Here is an 18,617-nt window from a genome sequence, read left to right on the forward strand (position 1 = left end):
AATTAGACCAATGTTTACCAAACCACCCTGATTACAAAAACAAACTGAATCAGTACTCTGTGTCCCTTGTTAAGAATATAGATTTCTTGAGGTGCCTGGGTAGCTCAGTGAGTTAAGTGTTGGACACTGATTTCAGCATAGGTCATAATCTCAGGGACATGTGATCAAGACCTACCTAGGGCTTCAAGCTAGGCATGGTACCTGCTTAAGATTCTCTCTCTCCCTAGCCCCATCACTCCCACTGGGTCTCTTAAAAAAAAAAAAAAATCCAGATTTCAGAGCCCCAACGTGGAATATACTTGGTTAAATGGTTAGAGAGGGGTTGGTGACAGAATCACAATGTAAATTTCACTGAATTTTTTTTTTTTAGGTTTATTTATTTGAGAGAGAAGGGTGGAAGGGCAGTGGGAGTGGGACAGGGAGTCTTAAGCACACTCCGCAATGGATGTGGAGCCCAATATGGGGGTTCAATCTCACAACCCTGAAATTATAACCTGAGCAGAAACCAAGAGTTGGATGCTTAACCAACTGGACCACCCAGGCTCCCCAATTTCACTGATTTTTATGCAGTTTCAGTATATTACCTTGGCTTTAAGCCATACATACCCTCCTAAAGGGGTCAGTTACTACATGTTTTCAAATATGAAAAAAGCCTAAATACCATTCTTAATACACTGCAAATGGCTCCTTATGGGTCCTTTTTTCTTCTCCCACCTTGTTGGGGCTTTTTAATTTACTTTCTTTTTTCTCATATTCCAAATGGGTGATCTCAAGTAAACAGACATTCACATACTATCCATAGACTATACTACATATACATATATGAATACACGTTCATATACTAGGGAACTCCTTACAAATGAAAACACAAGTACAAAAGAAATTTCCAACATTTATATTCTTTAAAATTATCACAACAACTAAACAACTAAACAATAACTGTATCATTTTCATTAGAAAGTACGTTCAGTTTAAAAAAAAAAAAAAAAAAAGCTTCCAGCATAATGGAATAAACAAAATAGTCTTACCTAATCGTAATTCTCCAAAATTGCCACATCCAATTTTTTTTCCAACTCTAAAGTTAGGTCCAACCATTAAAACTCCGGAGGATGAAGACCCAGTTCCTCGAGTGTTGTGTCCCGACCGACCACTAGGTCGTGCCATTCTATCATCTGATTTGTCCTTGTCTTTCTTTTTATTATCCATATCAAGTTTGCGGTACTCCACTTTGAATTCTTTAATCAAGACAAGCACAATGAAAAAGGGTATTGTGAGAATAGGTACATCACTAGGTTAACTGTACCAGGTAGGTAACTGTTAACATTCAAATTGCAGCAGGTAGTCAGTTAACTGAAACGTGTTCATCCCATTCGTGAAATTTTTCTCAGTTGTCTTTTCAGCAAAACATGTCTTCAAATTATCTCTTCAGTGATGTAAGCTGATATTGATAGAGAGCTAGAATATTAAGAAAAGAAAATTAGTTAACCTGAAGAATTTAAAAACATATTTTGGGGATATTAAAAACATAAGTTCAAGCAATGGATTATTGCTATTTGTTGATTCCCACTAAAATCAAACCACAGTAGACTTAGAGTAACCATTAGCCTCTTCCTATACTTTAATAACAAAGAGATGATAAAAACAAAGGAAATTTATTAAAAATTAAAAATACTTCAAAAATTTGCTATTTCATAAGCCAGTATACATTCACTAACCTAGACCTTACAACTTAAAACCATTTCAGTTTTACCTGTAAGTCAATATAAGATTTTCTACTTAAAAGCAAAAAAAGAGAATACATTTTGCAAATCAGTAAAAGATTTTAGTAAAACTGTCTTCCACATGTCCATATACACGTACATACATTTTCAAAATCTTTTCAAATATACATTCTCATTTGAACTTCATTCATTCAAGTATTTATTAGAAATTATACAAGGCACTTGGGTGGCTCTGTTGGTTAAGTGGATGCCTTTGGTTCAGGTCATGATCCCAGTACCCTGGGATCAAGCCCCACATCAGGCTCCTTGCCCAGCAAGGAGCCTGCAACCTCTCCCTCTGCCTGCTGCTCCACCTTCTTGTGCCCTCTCTCTCTCTATCTCACTTTGTCAAATAAATAATAAAATCTTAAAAAAAAAAAAAAAAAAAAAAAAAAAAAAAGAATTCAAATACGGGAGTCTGGGTGGCTCAGTCTTTAAGCATCTGCCTTCCAGCCCAGGTCATGATCCCAGGGTCCTGGGATACCCACATTGAGCTTCTTGCTCAGCAGGGAGCCTGCTTCTCCTTCTCCCTCTGCCTGCTGCTCCCCCTATGTGTGCTCGCGCTCGTTCTCTCTATCTCTCTGTGTGTGTGTCAAATAAGTAAATAAATAAAACCTTTTTAAAAAGAATTCAAATACTATTTATTAATAAATAAATAATAAATATTTACTATTACTTATAACTATATATGGAAATGGGCTTCAGAAATGGTAATGCAAAGAACACTCTTGCCACCCATCATGGGAAACAATTCTTATGTAACATTTGAACTAGGCCTTAAAAAAAAATAAAAAGTAATTTCACAAGGTTAAGAAATACTGGCGGAGGTGGAGAAGACTGGTTTTTATATTTTCTAATAGATACATGAAAACACTCAAAGCTCAAAAAAAGGCTTCTGGAGGAGTCTTCCCCATTCATCTTCTCTGGGAATTTCACCCATCTAACATACCTCAATTCTGCAAGCTTAAGCAATTCTCCTACTTTTGTTTGAACAATTTAAGTGGATTCCTATTCTCTGTAATTAAAGAAGTAACTTCAAAACATAGTCACTAATAAGGAAACCTGGATGAATATCAAGGACTCCTTACTCGTATTTCTGAAACTTATTATATAATACAATTGCAACAAGAGTTGAAACAAATAGTATCTTCCGATTAATTCCCAGCAATCCCCCAAATAGGCTTTTAATCCTAACCCCCAATGTGTTTAAGTTGTTTCATAGTATTTCTGCCATACTCATATTTTGCAAATAAAACTATAAGCATCTCTTCAGTATCTGTAAAAGACATGCACTGTTTATTCTGTTTCCAAATATAACAGAACAACTGATACTGAACTGCCCATCCTGCTGTAAATAACTACACAAATGGATAAAATTTATAAAGCACCCATTTTCAGGTATTGAGTAACAGGCACTATGGTCTATGCTCTTCGAGAAAAAGCAAACACATAAGGTGAGTCCCACCTTTACCTAAGCTCTCGAGGGAGGGATAATTTTCTGACCATGGTACAGGGAGGTGAGACACAGGTACAACACAGTGATTACAGATCAGTCACTGCTGAAACAAGTGAAATTTGTAGGATGTGGTACACAAGGTGAGGCAGTGGTACAGTGCTGGGGATAAAGAGTGGTAGGCAGAAAGCTAGACTACATGTGTAGCAATATTCTGAAATACCTATTAGACAATGGCTACTATGGGGTTAAATGAATAATGAACATACTTACTAACAGCTGCACAGTGCTGGGAGAGATTTAAGTTCATATATAGTCATGGTGGAGGAAACTCATTAATATCCCAGGAATTCAGCTGAGACACCACAAAGACCAGTTCTTAAGAGTAAAGACCATACTCTAGAGTAAAGACTACAATACACGGCTCAACTAAAGCCTAAAACCAAGCCTAGATCTATTAAGAAAAGCATCAGCTAACCTCCCTCCATTCCATAACAAAACTGAACATACTTAAAAAGACAAAAGACCCAGACTCTTAACAATGTTGGACTCCTAATGTCTAGCATACAATTAAAAATTACCAGACATGCAAATAATTAGAAAGTCCACAGCCAGGAAACCAAACTGTCAAAGGAAACACACTCCAAAATAATCCTGATAGTGGAATTAGAAAACAGGACTGTAAAACTACTAAATAGTGGTTAAAGTCCTAGTAAATTGAATAAAGAGAATGGGACAGAAAAAATTTTGAATAAATAATGGTTCAAACTGTCCCAAATTCAGTGAAAAACATTAACCTATAAATTGAGGAAATGTGAAACTTCGAAAAGAAATCAAGAGCACTGGAAATAAAAAATGCATGGGTATTCATTTCCTTAAAAGATAAATTACTGATTAAAGCACAAATAACTTTTTAGTGTCATTAATAACAAAAAAATGGAAGTAAAATTTATGACAACAAAAATGGGGCAAGTATATGGAATTGCATTATTTTAAGATTGTTATATTTGTGGGGAATGATGTGGTTCAATATTAAGTGGCCAATGTCAAGCAAAGAATGTTTATTTTAATATGCAGGACAAATACAAAAACTTAACTGAATAGGAATAACTAAACAGCTAAGGCAAAATATAAAAACAATAAACAACATCTAATTAAAACAAAAGAGAAAGAAGACATGAGACAAAAAGAAAATAAAGAGCAGTACACTACAGTCAAAAACACACAAAGGCCTATGAAAATAGACCACATTCTCAAAAGGGAAAATTTGTCAGACTGTATTTAAAAAGCAACATCCAGGGGCACCTGGGTGGCTCAGTGGGTTAAGCCTCTGCCTTCACCTCAGGTCAGGATCCCGGGGTCCTGGGATCAAGCCCCACATCGGGCTCCCTGCTCAGCGGAAAGCCTGCTTCTCCCACTCCAGCTCCCCCTGCTTGTGTTTCCTCTCTCTCTGTTAAATAAAGAAATCTTTAAAATTAAAAAAAAAAAAAAAAGCAACATCCAACTATATTCACCTCTAAAAACAATTTTAAATACAAAGACAAAGAGACTGAAAGTAAAAGATGAGACAAAGATACACTATGCAAATTGCAAGTGTAAGAAAACTTGAGAAGCTACAATATTACCAAAGTAAATAGCCAAACAAAGAAATATCTCCAAAGATACAGAGGTCCATTTCATAATGCCAAAAATCTCGATTAAGCTGAAAAACATAAAAATCATAAATACACATGAGCAAAATAAAAAACTAAAATGAAGAACTAAAGGAAAAAAGATGATCAAAGGTGAAAATGTTAACAATGTTTCAATAAATGATAAAATAGAAGACAAAAATATCTAGGGGCGCCAGGGCGGCTCAGGGAGTTGAGGGACTGACTCTGGATTTTGGCTCACATGGGATCTCAGGGTCATGAGATCAAGCCCCACCACATCAGGCTCCACGCAGAGCAGGGAGTCTGCTTGAGATTTTCTCTCCCTCTCCCTTTTGCCCCTCCCCATGCTCTTATATGCTCTTTCTAGAAAATAAATAAATCGATCTTCAAAAAATTTAAAAGGAAGCAAAAATATCAGGATTATACTGACATAGATCTAAATAATACCATCAATACCCTGCACTTAACTGACATTAATAAAATATAACATTCAATAACTACTGAATAGTATTTCCTTTAAATGCTCACCAAGAAAGATCATATGCTGTGTCAGAATTTAAATCTCATAGAGCTGAAGTATTACAGAGCACATTCTCTGATCAAAATAAAATTTAAAAAGCAATTATAAGGGTGCCTGGGTGGCACAGTGGGTTAAGCCTCTGCCTTCAGCTCAGGTCATGATCTCAGGGTCCTGGGATGGAGCCCCGTATCGGGCTCTCTGCTCAGCAGGGATCCTGCTTCCCCCTCTCTATCTGCCTGCCTCTCGGCCTGCTTGTGACCTCTCTGTCAAATAAATAAATAAAATCTTAAAAAAAAAAAAAAAGGAATTATATACACTTTTGTGTATAAAGTGGAATGGGGTGGCTGGGGGATGGGTATTGGGGAGTGTATGCGCTATGGTGAGTGCTGTGAATTGTGTAAGACTGATGAATCACAGACCTGTACACCTGAAAAAAATAATACATTACATGTTAATATAAATAAATAAATAAATAAGTTGAAAAATAAATGTGAGAAATTAGAAAAAAACTGTAACAAAATAATAATGAAACATTAAATTTTGTAAGCTATATCTAGATCAACACTTAGAACAAAATCAGAAGCTTTAAATGCCTAACTTAAAAACATTTTTAAGCAATGATCTAGGTTTTCTTCTTTTATTTTTTTTTAAGATTTTATTTATTTATTTGACAGAGAGATCACAAGTAGACAGAGAGGCAGGCAGAGAGAGAGGCGGAAGCAGGCTCCTTGCTGAGCAGAGAGCCCGATGTGGGGGTTGATCTCAGGACTCTGAGATAATGACCTGAGCTGAAGGCAGAGGCTTAACCCACTGAGCCACCCAGGTACCCTAGGTATTCTTTTTAAATAGCTAGAAAAGAACAAATTAGACATCACTTTAAGAAATACTTTAATATGGTGCCTGAGTGGCTCAGTGGGTTAAGCCGCTGCCTTCAGCTCAGGTCATGATCTCGGGGTCCTGGGATCGAGTCCCGCAGAGGGCTTTCTGCTTGGCAGGGAGCCTGCTTCCCTCTCTTTCTCTCTGCCTACCTGTGATCTCTCGCTGTCAAATGGATAAATAAAATCTTTAAAAATAAAAAGAAAGAAAGAAATACTTTAATAAAGCTATTATTAATATCCCATGGACTTATATGAAAATATAGTCTTAATAAGTGAAAACAGGAGTGTCAGCTGATAAATGCCAAAATATCATTAAAAAAATGGAAACTCTAGAACAAAAAGACTCATATCTGAAATGAAAAGCTTCACTGGATACACTTAAAAGTAGACTGAATAAAGCAGAATAAAGTGTCAATGAACCTGAAAGGAAATTCAAAGAAATTATCCAGGGAACAAAATCAATAAATGTAGAAAATAAACAACAGAGGAAGTAAATAAAGCCAAAATACTCCTTCTCTGAAAATTAACAATAAAACTGGTAACTCCTAGCAAAAATGATCAAAAATGAAAAGAGAAAATATACAAATAACCAATAACAATACTGAAAGAAGGCACATCACTGAAGATCTTACAAATTTTAAAAGGATAAAGGACAATTATGAGCAACTTTATGCCAATAATTTGATAACTCAGATGAAATGGACAAATTTCTTGGGGCACCTGTATGGCTTAGTCGGTTAAGCAACTGACTCTTGATTTTGGCTCAGGTCGTGAACTTCAGGTCATGAGATCCAGCCCCATGTTGGGCTCCAAGACTGTTGTGTAGAGTCTGCTTGTCTTCTCCCTTTCCCCTAAGGCTTGTGCACGCTCTCTTTCTCTCTCTAAAATAAATTAATTAATTAAAATCTTTTTTTTAAAGGGAAATGGACAAATTTTTTTTAGAAATCCAACATAGGATTACAAGATGAAACAGAAAATATCAATAGCTCTGTATATATTAAAAGAACTTAATTTTTTTTTAGCAAAATCTCTCACATATTTGAGTGAACAAAGTCAGGAACGAATGAGTACATATTATATGATTCCAGTTACGCGAAGTTCTAAAATCAGCAAAACAAGCTGTGGTGATAGAAATCACACCAGTGCTGCCTAGGGTGTTGGGATATCTGAGTGAAGAGTAGCATGAGGAAACTTTCTGGGAGAAGGAAATGTTCTACATCTTAAGTGGGAAAGGACTACAGAGATGTATGCATTTGTCCAAGCTCATAAAATGATACTTAAAACCTACACATCATAGGTCATAGTACCAACAACACTTCAAAATGTGACTTTTAGAAATAACCCACACCCAAAATGCAGTGCTACATCAGAAAGCTCATGTTTTTTCCATCCTATAACATTATTATAAAAGTTATCTGAAAACCCTACTTTTCTTAAAGTTAATGAATATATCAGTACTTTACTTGAGCACCTTAAAGAGCCTTTCTATATTTCTATACTTCTATTACTTCTAGAAGTAATTTTCCTTTTGCAATCTTTTATGTTATTTTCAATACATAGTTTTTGGTTTACATTTAATCAAATATCCAAAACACAATCTACATGTAATTAAGAATTCAAATAATAAAGATGAAGTAAAAATACCCCTTGGGACACCCACACCCCTTGTCTTCCAACCCACTTGCCTATGCAGAGGTAATAACCATTACTTTCAGTTTGGTGCGTATGCTCCAGACCTTTTTTGTAATGCATGTAGGCACATATTTGTGCACAGCAATATTTAGAGCTTTGTTTTACAGAAGTCCTCATGAAGCCTCTGACAAACCAGAAGTGCCTCATGAAAGAAAGACCCTATGAACGTGTTTCATATATGAAAGGACTTTTGCCCTTTCGTCTTCATACCTCTCTACCCAATATGAATGGTAGAGGAGCAAGGGCCAGCATAATGGGGGTGGGGGGCAGGAAAGAGTCAAATCTCTTCCCCAAACAAAGTTCCAGAGCCAAGAGCCAGGCCTGAAAGTGAGAGGTAGGGAGATAGTGGTTGAAAGAACAATGAATTAGCTTAAAACTAAACCTCAAAACCAGAACAGGTATTCTTAATACCTGAAAATAAGTCCACTGCCAAAAGTGAACTTATTCTTATAAATATGTAACAAGATATCAAAGGAAACTAAGATATCATCTATGAGTGAGGAAGGGAGAATAATCAAAGCAGATACATGATAATGTGGTTAGTGAGAAAGGAAGCTCTTTTCTGTTTTAGCCTTTCCAGTTCACCACATTCAAAAGAAACTCTTCATGAACCCGTAATAAGATTTTTTAGTCTTTAAAATATTTTTACAAAATACATTTTTTATTGAAATATTTTCTTATTAAGGATCTCAAACTAGTACTTTCCCTATTATAGCAACTATCCAATAGTACTAGTATCACCTACAAGTCTAGCTATTAACTATAGCCACAAATTCCAGCCTACAGGTTAAATTCAGCCTGTGATTTGTTTTGTACACCACAAACTAAAAATGGTCTTTACATTTTTACATGGTTGGGAAAAAAATTAATAATAACATTTTATAACACATTAGAATCATATGAAATTCAAATTTTATCATTCATGAATAAGTTTTTGTAAGAATGAATCCAGGGGCGCCTGGGTGGCTCAGTGGGTTAAAGCCTCTGCCTTCGGCTCAGGTCATGATCCCAGGGTCCTGGAATCGAGCCCCTCATCGGGCTCTCTGCTCAGCAGGGAGCCTGCTTCCCCCCCCCTCCCTCTCTGCCTGACTCTCTGCCTGCTTGTGATCACTGTCTGTCAAATAAATAAATAAATAAAATCTTAAAAAAAAAAAAAAAAAGAATGAATCCATACCAATTCGTTTACATATCTTGATGGCTACTTCAGGTTACATGAGTGGAGTAGTTGTGAGAGAGCATATGTGGCACACCTGTCATTTCGAACTGTTGCACAGCGCACCACAAATTGCTATGACCATGCTTTTAAAGCACAGGACAGGGTGGACTAGGTATTTCAAATTAGATAGTAAAGCACTATGTTCATTATAACACTATACTAAAGAATACAATATACTCGGACATGACCAAAAGTACTAGTTTTCCAGTGCTGTGTAACAATTTAGCAAAAATGTCAAGGCTTATAGCAATACACACTTAACTAGTTCACAGTTTTCATGGATCAGAAGTCTGGGCACAGCTCAACTGAGTCATTTGCTCAGGGCTTCATGGCTTCATTCAAGGTATCAGCCAGGCTGCATTCTCATCTGGAGGCTAAAGTAGGAAAGAATTCTCTTCCAAGCCCTTTCAGATTATGGGCAGAATTCACATTTTGGCCCTGTAACAGTAAGGGCCCCTGTTTTGCTGGCTCTGGGATGGAGGCTACCCTCGGGTCCTACACAACACCTACAGGTCCTAGAAGGTGCCTATAGTGCTGTGCCATGTAGGCTTCTCCAACATAGCCACTTACTTCAAGTCCCCCAAAAGAATCTCTAACTCCAATTTTCTAAGAATGAGTTTTATGTAAGGTAATATAACCTTCTCTCCTACCTAAGTTCCAGTCTTTGTACCCTGCTCTAATACAACAGTTGTGTCAGGTCTGGGGACCCTCACTACATGATTCCAGACCTCTCTGATGCTACCTGCCTATGGAGGATAATAAAAAAAAGAGGTCTTGGAATACCAACTAGTAGCAAAGATTTGGGCAAGGATTGATATGGCTATCCTTATTTTAATAATTATAAAATAGAATTAGACTAGGAGATTTCTAAGGATGCCCTTATATTACGGACAGTATTAAAATTGCCTGTTGAATTTGATGACGACGACTCATATATAACTTCATGATCTCTGAACCTAGTACACTACTGGGCATGTAGGGCAGTCAATAGATATTACAGATTAATAAATGAGTTATTTCTATCTCTAAACATTTCCAGGTTTTAGGTGTATAATTTCTACTTAAAGCCCCCCCAGCTACTTATCACCAGACCCCCTAACATCAGGCTCTTCGTTCACCTGAAAGACCTCAATGAGGATTTTTTGCATATGCCAACCAGTCTGCTACCCATGCTCCCAAGAATGTTCTGGATGAGATAGCATTCCCTTGCCTGAGTTACTCTGTTAATACTATCTGCTTTTCTGTCTTCTGTAGTGATTCATCCTAGCACCAAAGAAAAATCAGTTCTGGAAACTGAAGATACTCTTTCAGCTCTACCTAACGCCAATAGACCATGAGTCACAAATCCAAATGCCCAAACAAGTAAGGCAGGTAAACTGTATGAGTGAATCAAGCAGAGACTAAGACCATAAAGAATACTAGGGACTACAGCAAACTAGAAAGCAAATACTCCACTTGAAAGGGGCAGTTATTACTCAGCTGTAAATATTATCAGTGCCATTGAAGAATCTAGACATACCAATTTTTCCGGAAAATGCAGAAGCTGTGTGTGTGTGTGTGTGTGTGTGTGTGTGTGTAATCTCTGCAGTTGGTATTTGCTGAGCACTTACTACACTAAGTATTTTAAATAGATTAATTCATAAATTCTCAAAACAGTTTTTTACCAACAAGGAAACTAAATTTTAAAGAAATCACATGGCACGAGCAGCATCATGAAGTTAGTAACTGATAAGGTGAGAAATTATTTAAAAAAGGAGAATTCCTGAGTTCATATTCTTACCCACTTTACTTTCTCATGTTGTTCTTGCTAACTGTCTGACCTCTCAAAATACAGACTGTTCCCTTCTAGCTGGATCTGCAGCCTGGGACTTCCTTCTGCCTTTTGCCATCCTATATTCTCAGTATTCTATAACACCTCGATACTGGCCAATCCTAATCTGAACCAAACTGGGCGGGGGTGGGGGAGGGGGACGACCACCACTCAACAAGCCCCATTCATGTACACAGGGCTCCAAGACATTTCTGAACAAAAAGACCATACACACACACACACACACACACAGAACAGAAGAAAAAAATCATTAACCTACAAAATTGTAACATGGTGTCTGACTATGATATATATATACCTTTCTATTTAAATATCCTATTTTTTAAGAGTTAACAACTGTAACTATGTATATTCTTACCAGTAATACTTGGAGACATGAAACATTAATAAACTTCTGGAAGATGGGAAGAAACGAATATACTACAGGTGAAAGAGTGAAGGAAGCAAAATCCCAAACTAAGTGCCAGAAAATACAACAGGTAAGTAAAGAAGTGATCTGCCTAACTAGAAGTCCACAAAGGCTTCCTAAAGGAAGGTGAAATAGTGAGCACAAAAGAAGAAGGGACGGGAGGCAGGGGTAAAATGGGGGAATGGGAAAACTGTTACTAACTAAGATTAACTATCTCCTATGTAAAACAAAACAAAGCAAAACAAAATAAGAACAGACCTCTAAAGAAGCTAAAGGAGGGTCCAAAGGAGAACATGGGGAAGGGAAAATTATACTCTGGCATCACAAAATGAAACCTATCCCCATCTGGCATTCTGAAGAACTCCTTGCCTACAGACTGGTGCCCTGAGTACTCATTCTAATGTGGAAACTCAGAGTCAATAAGCACAATCGTGTATACATGACACCAAGAGACTAATGAACCAACAATTCAGAATTACTATATTTGGGAAGAAAGCTAATTATATGAAAGAAAAATACAAACAAAAAAAGCAAGTAGGGGCACCTGGGTGGCTCAGCGGGTTAAGCCTCTGCCTTCGGCTCAGGTCATGATCCCAGGGTCCTGGGATCAAGCCCCGCATCGGGCTCTCTGCTCAGCAGGGAGCCTGCTTCCCCCTCTCTCTTTGCCTGCCTCTTTGCCTACTTGTGATCTCTCTCTGTCAAATAAATCTTAAAAAAAAAAAAAAAAAGGCAAGTAAAAAGTCTGGAAAAAAAAGATCACCCACACAAAAGAAGAGAAAAACTACCAAAAATAATAACTAGATCCGGAGAGGCTTTTGAGAAGAACAGTAATATAGAGGGAGAATGACAAAATAATGCTACATTAAATGGAATAAGCAAAGATCAAGTGGGGAAACAATCTTAATAAACAAAACAAAAATAAGAAAACAAAGGAAAACACACAGGATGAAGCAATCAAACACCTCCAACTTCAAATTAATAATTTCTTTTTTTTTTAAGATTTTTATTTATTTATTTGACAGACAGAGATCATAAGTAGGCAGAGAGGCAGGCAGAGAGGAGGAAACAGGCTCCCCGCCGAGCAGAGAGCCGGATGCAGGGCTAGATCCCAGGACCCTGAGATCATGACCTGAGCCAAACGCAGAGGCTTTAACCCACTGAGCCACCCAGATGCCCCTCAAATTAATAATTTCAACAAATGCAAAGGACAGAGAAAATTAAGAAAACTTTTCAAAGAAAATTTTCCTGAACTAGAGCAAAAAGGGCCCAAAGAACACTAATCAGGAAGGATACCCTCCGTTTATGGCATCGTTATTTATTTAAAACAGTCAAATTATGGAAGTAGCCCAAGTGTCTATCAATAGATCAAAGGGTAAAGAAGATATGGTATATGTATTCAATGGAATGTTATTCATCCATAAAAAAATAAAATCTTGTCATTTGCAATAACACAGATGAAGCAAGAAAGTTTAAGGCTAGGCAAAATAAGTCAGAGAAAGACAAATACAGGATGTCACTCATATGTGGAATTTAATAAACAAAACAAACTAACAAAGGGAAAAAAAGAGCAAGAGGGAGACAAACTAAGGAACAGATTCTTAACTATAGCAAACTGATAGTTACCAGACAGGAGGGGGTGTGAGGATGAGTGAAATAGGTTAACTAGGTGATGGGGAAGAAAGAGTAAACTTACCACTATGAGCACTGAGTAAAGTACAGAATTGCTGAATCACTATATTGTATACCTGAAACTAATATAAAACTGTAGGTTAACTATATTGGAATTACAATAAAAAACAATAAAAAATTTTTAATCCTAGCATACTACTTGGTTCTCCAGCATGTCCTAACAATGCAAGCACGGTTCATTGATTTTCAGGTTTTAGAATCAATCCTACCCCAAAAATGCAAGATAAATGTTACAGAAGAGAATATAAATTGTCCAACCTTGATACAATTGACAAATGCTCAGCTGTTAAGTGGAAGTAGAAGTGGTAAAAGAAACAAGAGAAATAAGAGTATCTGTACCTTACAAAGTGTGGAGTAAAGACATAATGAGGGAAAAAAAGAGACAGTGAGAGAATGTAAAATTCTAGAATAAAACAGAAATGTAAAAATGTTATTTAAAATGTCAAAGGTAAGCAATAGAGGAAGTAAAAATAGTAACTTTCCAAACATTTAAAGACAGAAGGGTAACTGGAAATGTGTAGGCTAAAATTATATCACTGTTAGTAGAAAATTCTAAGATAATACATCTGCCAAAAAAAAAAAAAAAAAGACAATTTTACTTCCTCTGGTCTAATTTGAATACCTCTTATTGATTTTTCTTGTCTGACTGCTGTGGCTAGGACTTCCAGTACTATGTGGAAGACAAGTGGTAAGAGAGGGCATCCTTGTCTTGTTTTTGATCTTAGAGGAAAAGCTTTCAGCCTTTCACCACTGAATATGATGTTACCTATGGGCTTGTCACACATGGCCTTTATTATGTTGAGGTACTTTCTTCTATACATAATTTCTCAAGACTTTTATCATGAACAAATGTTGAATTTTGTCAAAGGCTTTTTCTGAATCTATTATGGTGCTCACACAATTTTTATCCTTTATTTGGTTAATGTGCTGTATTACATTTATTGATTAGCAAATGTTGAAGGATCCTTGCATTCCAGGCTTAAATCCCACTTGATCATAGTATATGATCCTTTAAATGTTCCAGTAAATTAAGTTTGCTAGTGTTGTGTTGAGGATTTTTGCATTTATATATATTAGGGATATTGGTCTGTAATATTTTTTTCTTATAGTGCCCTTATCTGGCTTTGGCATCACAGTAGTACTGGCTTCGTGAAATGACTTTAGGAGTATTACTTCCTCTTCAGTTTTTGGAAGAGTTTCAGAAGAACTGTATTCATCCCTCTTTAGATGTTTAGTAGAATTCACCAGTAAAGCCCTGTTATTTTGTGGTGGTGGTTGTTGTTGTTGGGAGATTTTTCATTGCTAATTCAATCTCCTTAGTAATTACAAGTCTATTAAGATTTTCTATTTCTTCCTGAATCAATCTTAGTAGGTTGTTTGTTTCTATGACTTTATTTTTTCAGATTACACAATTTTTTGGCAATAATTGCCTACAAGAGTCTCTTACAAGCTTTTGTATTCCTGCAGTATTAGCTGCAGTAACTCCTCTTTTATTTCTAATTTTGAGTCTCCTCTTTTTTTCTTAGGCTAGCTAAGACTTTATCAATTTTATCCTTAAAAGAACAACTCTTCATTTTGTGATCTTTTCTGTTGTTCTAGTTTCTATTTCACTTAGCTCTGCTCTGATCTCATTATTTCCTTCTTTCTGCTAACTTTGAACTTAGTTTTTTCTTCTTCTAGTTCTTTTTCTTTTACCTTGAACTATAAACTTTAGGTTCCTTTATATGAGGTCTTTACTCTTTTTTTTAAAAGATTTTATTTATTTATTCATGAGACAGAGAGAGAGAGAGAGGCAGAGGGAGAAGCAGACTCTGCACTGAGCAAGGAGCCAAACACAGCACTCAATCCCAGGACCTTGGGATCATGACCTGAGCGGAGCACAGATGCTTCACCATCTGAGCCACCCAGGCTCGCCTTTCTTTATTCTTAATATAGGCTCTTATCACTATACATTTCTCTCTAAGAAGTATTTTTGTTATATTCATTAGTTTTGGTATGCTATATGTCCGACAATTCTACCAAAAACTGTTAGCTATAACAAACAAATTTAGTAAAGTTACAGGACACAAAAATCAACATACAAGAATCAGTGAACTTCCATATACTAACAATGAATGCTCTGAAAAAGAAATTATAAAAGCAATCCCATTTACGATAGGATCAAAAAGAATTAAATACTTGGAAATAAATTTAACCAAGGAGGTGAAAGACCTATACAGTGAAACATGTAAGACATTAATGAAAAATATTGAGGAGGCGCAAATACAACAAAGAGAGCCAATGTTCTTAAATTGGTAGAATTAGTATTGTTATAATGATTAAATAACCCAAAGTGATCTATATATTCAACACAATCCTTATCAAAAATCCAAGGGCTTTTCTTACAGACAGAAAAAACAATGCTAAAATTCACAGAGAACCACAAAAGACTCCAAATACCAAACCAATCCTAAGGAAGAACAAGGCTGAAGGCATCACACTTCCTGACTTCAATCTATATTACACAACTCCAGCAATCAAAACAACATGGTATTGGCATTAAAATAAAAAAAAGGACACATAAATCAATAGAACAAGATAGAGAACCCAGAAATCAATCCAAACATATATGGTCAACTAATCTTTGACAAGAGCACGAAAAACATAAAATGGGGAAAGGATGGTCTCTTCAATAAATGGTGTTGGGACAACTAGACATCCACATGCAAAAGAATGAAAGTGGACCCCTATCTCACATCATTCACAAAAATTAACCCATAATGGGCCAAAGACTTAAATACAACACCTGAACCTCTAGGAGAAAACAGAAAAAAATCTTCCTGACACTGGTCTTGGGAATGAATGTTTTAAATATGACACCAAAAGAATAGATAACAAAAGTAAAATGAACAGGTAGGACTACATCAAACTAAAAGTCTTCTGTAGCAAAAGGAAACCTCCAATGAAATAAAATGGCAACCTATGGAATGAGAAAAAGTATTTGCAAATCATATATCTGATAAGGAGTTAATGTCTAAAATATATATGGAACCCATACAACTCAATAGTAAATAATGTGATTAAGAAATAGGCAATGACCCGAATGTTTATAGCAGCAATGTCCACAATAGCCAAACTATGGAAAGAACCTAGATGTCCATCAACATATGAATGGATAAAGAAGAACTGGTATATATACACAATGGAATACTATGCAGCCATCAAAAGATATGAAATCTTGCCATTTGCAACGACATGGATGGAACTACAGGGTATTATGCTGAATGAAATAAGTCAATCAGAGAAAGACAATTATCATATGATCTCCATGATGTGAGGAATCTGAGAGGCAGAGTGGAGGGTTTGGGGTGTAGGGAAGGAAAAAATGAAACAAGATGGGATCAGGAAGGAGACAAACCGTAAGAGATTCTTAATCTCATAAAACAAACAGAGGGTTGCTGGGGAGGTGGGATGGTAGGGATAGGGTGGATGGGTTTGTACATTGGGGACGGTATGTGATATGGTGAGTGCTGTGAATTGTATAAGCCTGATGATTCACAGATCTGTACCCTTGGGGCAAATAATACATTATATGTTAATAAAAATAATTTAAAACAAAAACAAAACAAAAAAGAAACTGAATTTGTAGATAAAAAAGCCCAGATGGTTTCTCTGGTGAATTCCACCAAACACTTAAGTAAGAAATAATACTCACTCTACACAAATTTTTCTAAAAAATTAAAGAGAATTACTTCCCAACTCAAAAAAAAAAAAAAAGAAAAGAAAGAAAAAAGAAAAAGAAATAGGCAATGATCTGAATAGCCATTTTTCCAAAGAAGATATACTAACAGGTATACAAAAAAGGTGCTCAACGTCACTAGTTATCATGCAAGTGCAAATCAAAACCACAGTGAGATTATTACTTTATACCTGTTAGGACAGTTATTATCAAAAAGGTAAGAATTAACAAATGTTGGCAAGGATATGGAGAAAAGCAAACCCTTGTGTACTGTTAATGGAAATATAAATTAGTATAGTCATTACGGAAAATAGTAGGAAGGTTCCTCAAAAAATCAAAAATAGAAGTACCATATGATCCAATAATCCTGTTTCTGGGTATATACCCAAAGGAAACTGAAGTAAGTATCTCAGAGAGATATCTGCATTGCCATGCTCATGGAAGCACTATTTCCTAATACCCAAGATATGGAGACAAACTGTGTCTGTCATACATGAATGGAAAAAGAAAACAGGCTATATTCAATGGAACATTATTCAGCCATGAAAAGGGAAGTAAGTTCTGCCACTGGGACACCATAAATGAAACTCTAGAGCATTATACTAAGTGAAATACACTAGACAGAAAGACAAATACTACAGGGAACTGCTCATTTGTAGAATCTAAAAAAAAAAACAAAAACATAAACAAAAACAAAAAAGTCCAACTCATAGAAACAGAGTAGAATGGTGGATGCCAGGCACCAAGAGAAATGGAGAGAAGTAGGTCAAAGGGCAAACTTTCAGTTATAAGATCAGTAAGTTCTGAGAACCTAATGTACAGCAGGGTGACTACAGTTAGTAATACTGTATTGTATTTTAATAATACTGTATTGTATATTTAAAATTTGCTTGGAGTAGATAACTGTCCTTACCAACCATCCAAAAAAAAAAAAAGTAATTATGTAATGGATTTGTTAATTAACTTGATTGTGATAATCATTTTACAATGTACACAAAACATATTGTACACTTTACATAAAATTTTGTCAATTATGCCTCAGTAAAGCTAGAAACAAATAAAATTAAAATTAGAAAAAAATTTTTTAATTTGACATAGGGAGCACCCAGGTGGGTCAGTTGGTTGAGCGTCCAACTCTTGATTTAGCTCAGGTCTTGATCTCTCAATAGTGAGTTCAAGCCCTGCATGCACTGAGCTCCATTCTGGGCATGAAGCCTACTAACAATAAAATAATCTGAGATAGAATCAAAGAGAATAATATATGCATATTATTTTTAATTATAGAAATACTACCTAAAGCATTTAAAACACTAAAATGCATTTAAAGCATTAAAAAAATTTAAAGCATTAAAATGACAGTCTTTTAATTCTTCCTCAAGGGTTAAAAAAAGTGGTTTTATCTACTAAAAAATTCAAATATTAGAGATATGAGGAAGACACTATTATTTATACATCTTTCTCTTATTTTAATATTCTAGCATGCAGTCATTAATTTAATAAAAATATTAATTCTAACATGAATAAATACTTAGTCCTAAAATAACTTAAAAACACTGTCAAAATCTAGAAAGAATATTTCAAGTTATTAAAAAGTAAAGTAGTAAGTGCCTCTACAAATCATATTTTTTGTTTTGGTTTGGTTTGCTTTTACTTTGAATGAAAATAGAGTCCACTAGTACTGGAACTCTTAACCTGAAATCCATGGACCTCCTGAGCATTTTCTTAAGACAGAATCCATAACTTTCAACAGACTGTAAGATTATATGACCCTAAAAAAGTTAAGAACCACTTAATAGTAT

The 18,617-nt window shown here is 35.7% G+C and overlaps 1 protein-coding gene across 5 annotated transcripts in view; it reads right to left on the bottom strand.

The window, feature by feature from the left end:
* Positions 1-18,617, bottom strand: part of LOC111148387 (casein kinase 1 gamma 3) — a 110,354-nt gene that overhangs the window by 72,131 nt on the left and 19,606 nt on the right. For all 5 annotated transcript variants that reach the window (XM_022504901.1, XM_022504898.1, XM_022504896.1 and 2 more), the window contains exon 2: positions 1,029-1,455. In XM_022504901.1, the coding sequence (XP_022360609.1) occupies positions 1,029-1,206 (178 nt within the window). In that variant the 5' untranslated portion in view covers positions 1,207-1,455. The remainder of the gene's footprint in view (positions 1-1,028; positions 1,456-18,617) is intronic.

The sequence above is a fragment of the Enhydra lutris genome, unplaced genomic scaffold, assembly GCF_002288905.1.
Source record: "Enhydra lutris kenyoni isolate GAN:26980312 unplaced genomic scaffold, ASM228890v2 scaffoldscaffold19, whole genome shotgun sequence".
Lineage (NCBI taxonomy): Eukaryota > Metazoa > Chordata > Mammalia > Carnivora > Mustelidae > Enhydra > Enhydra lutris.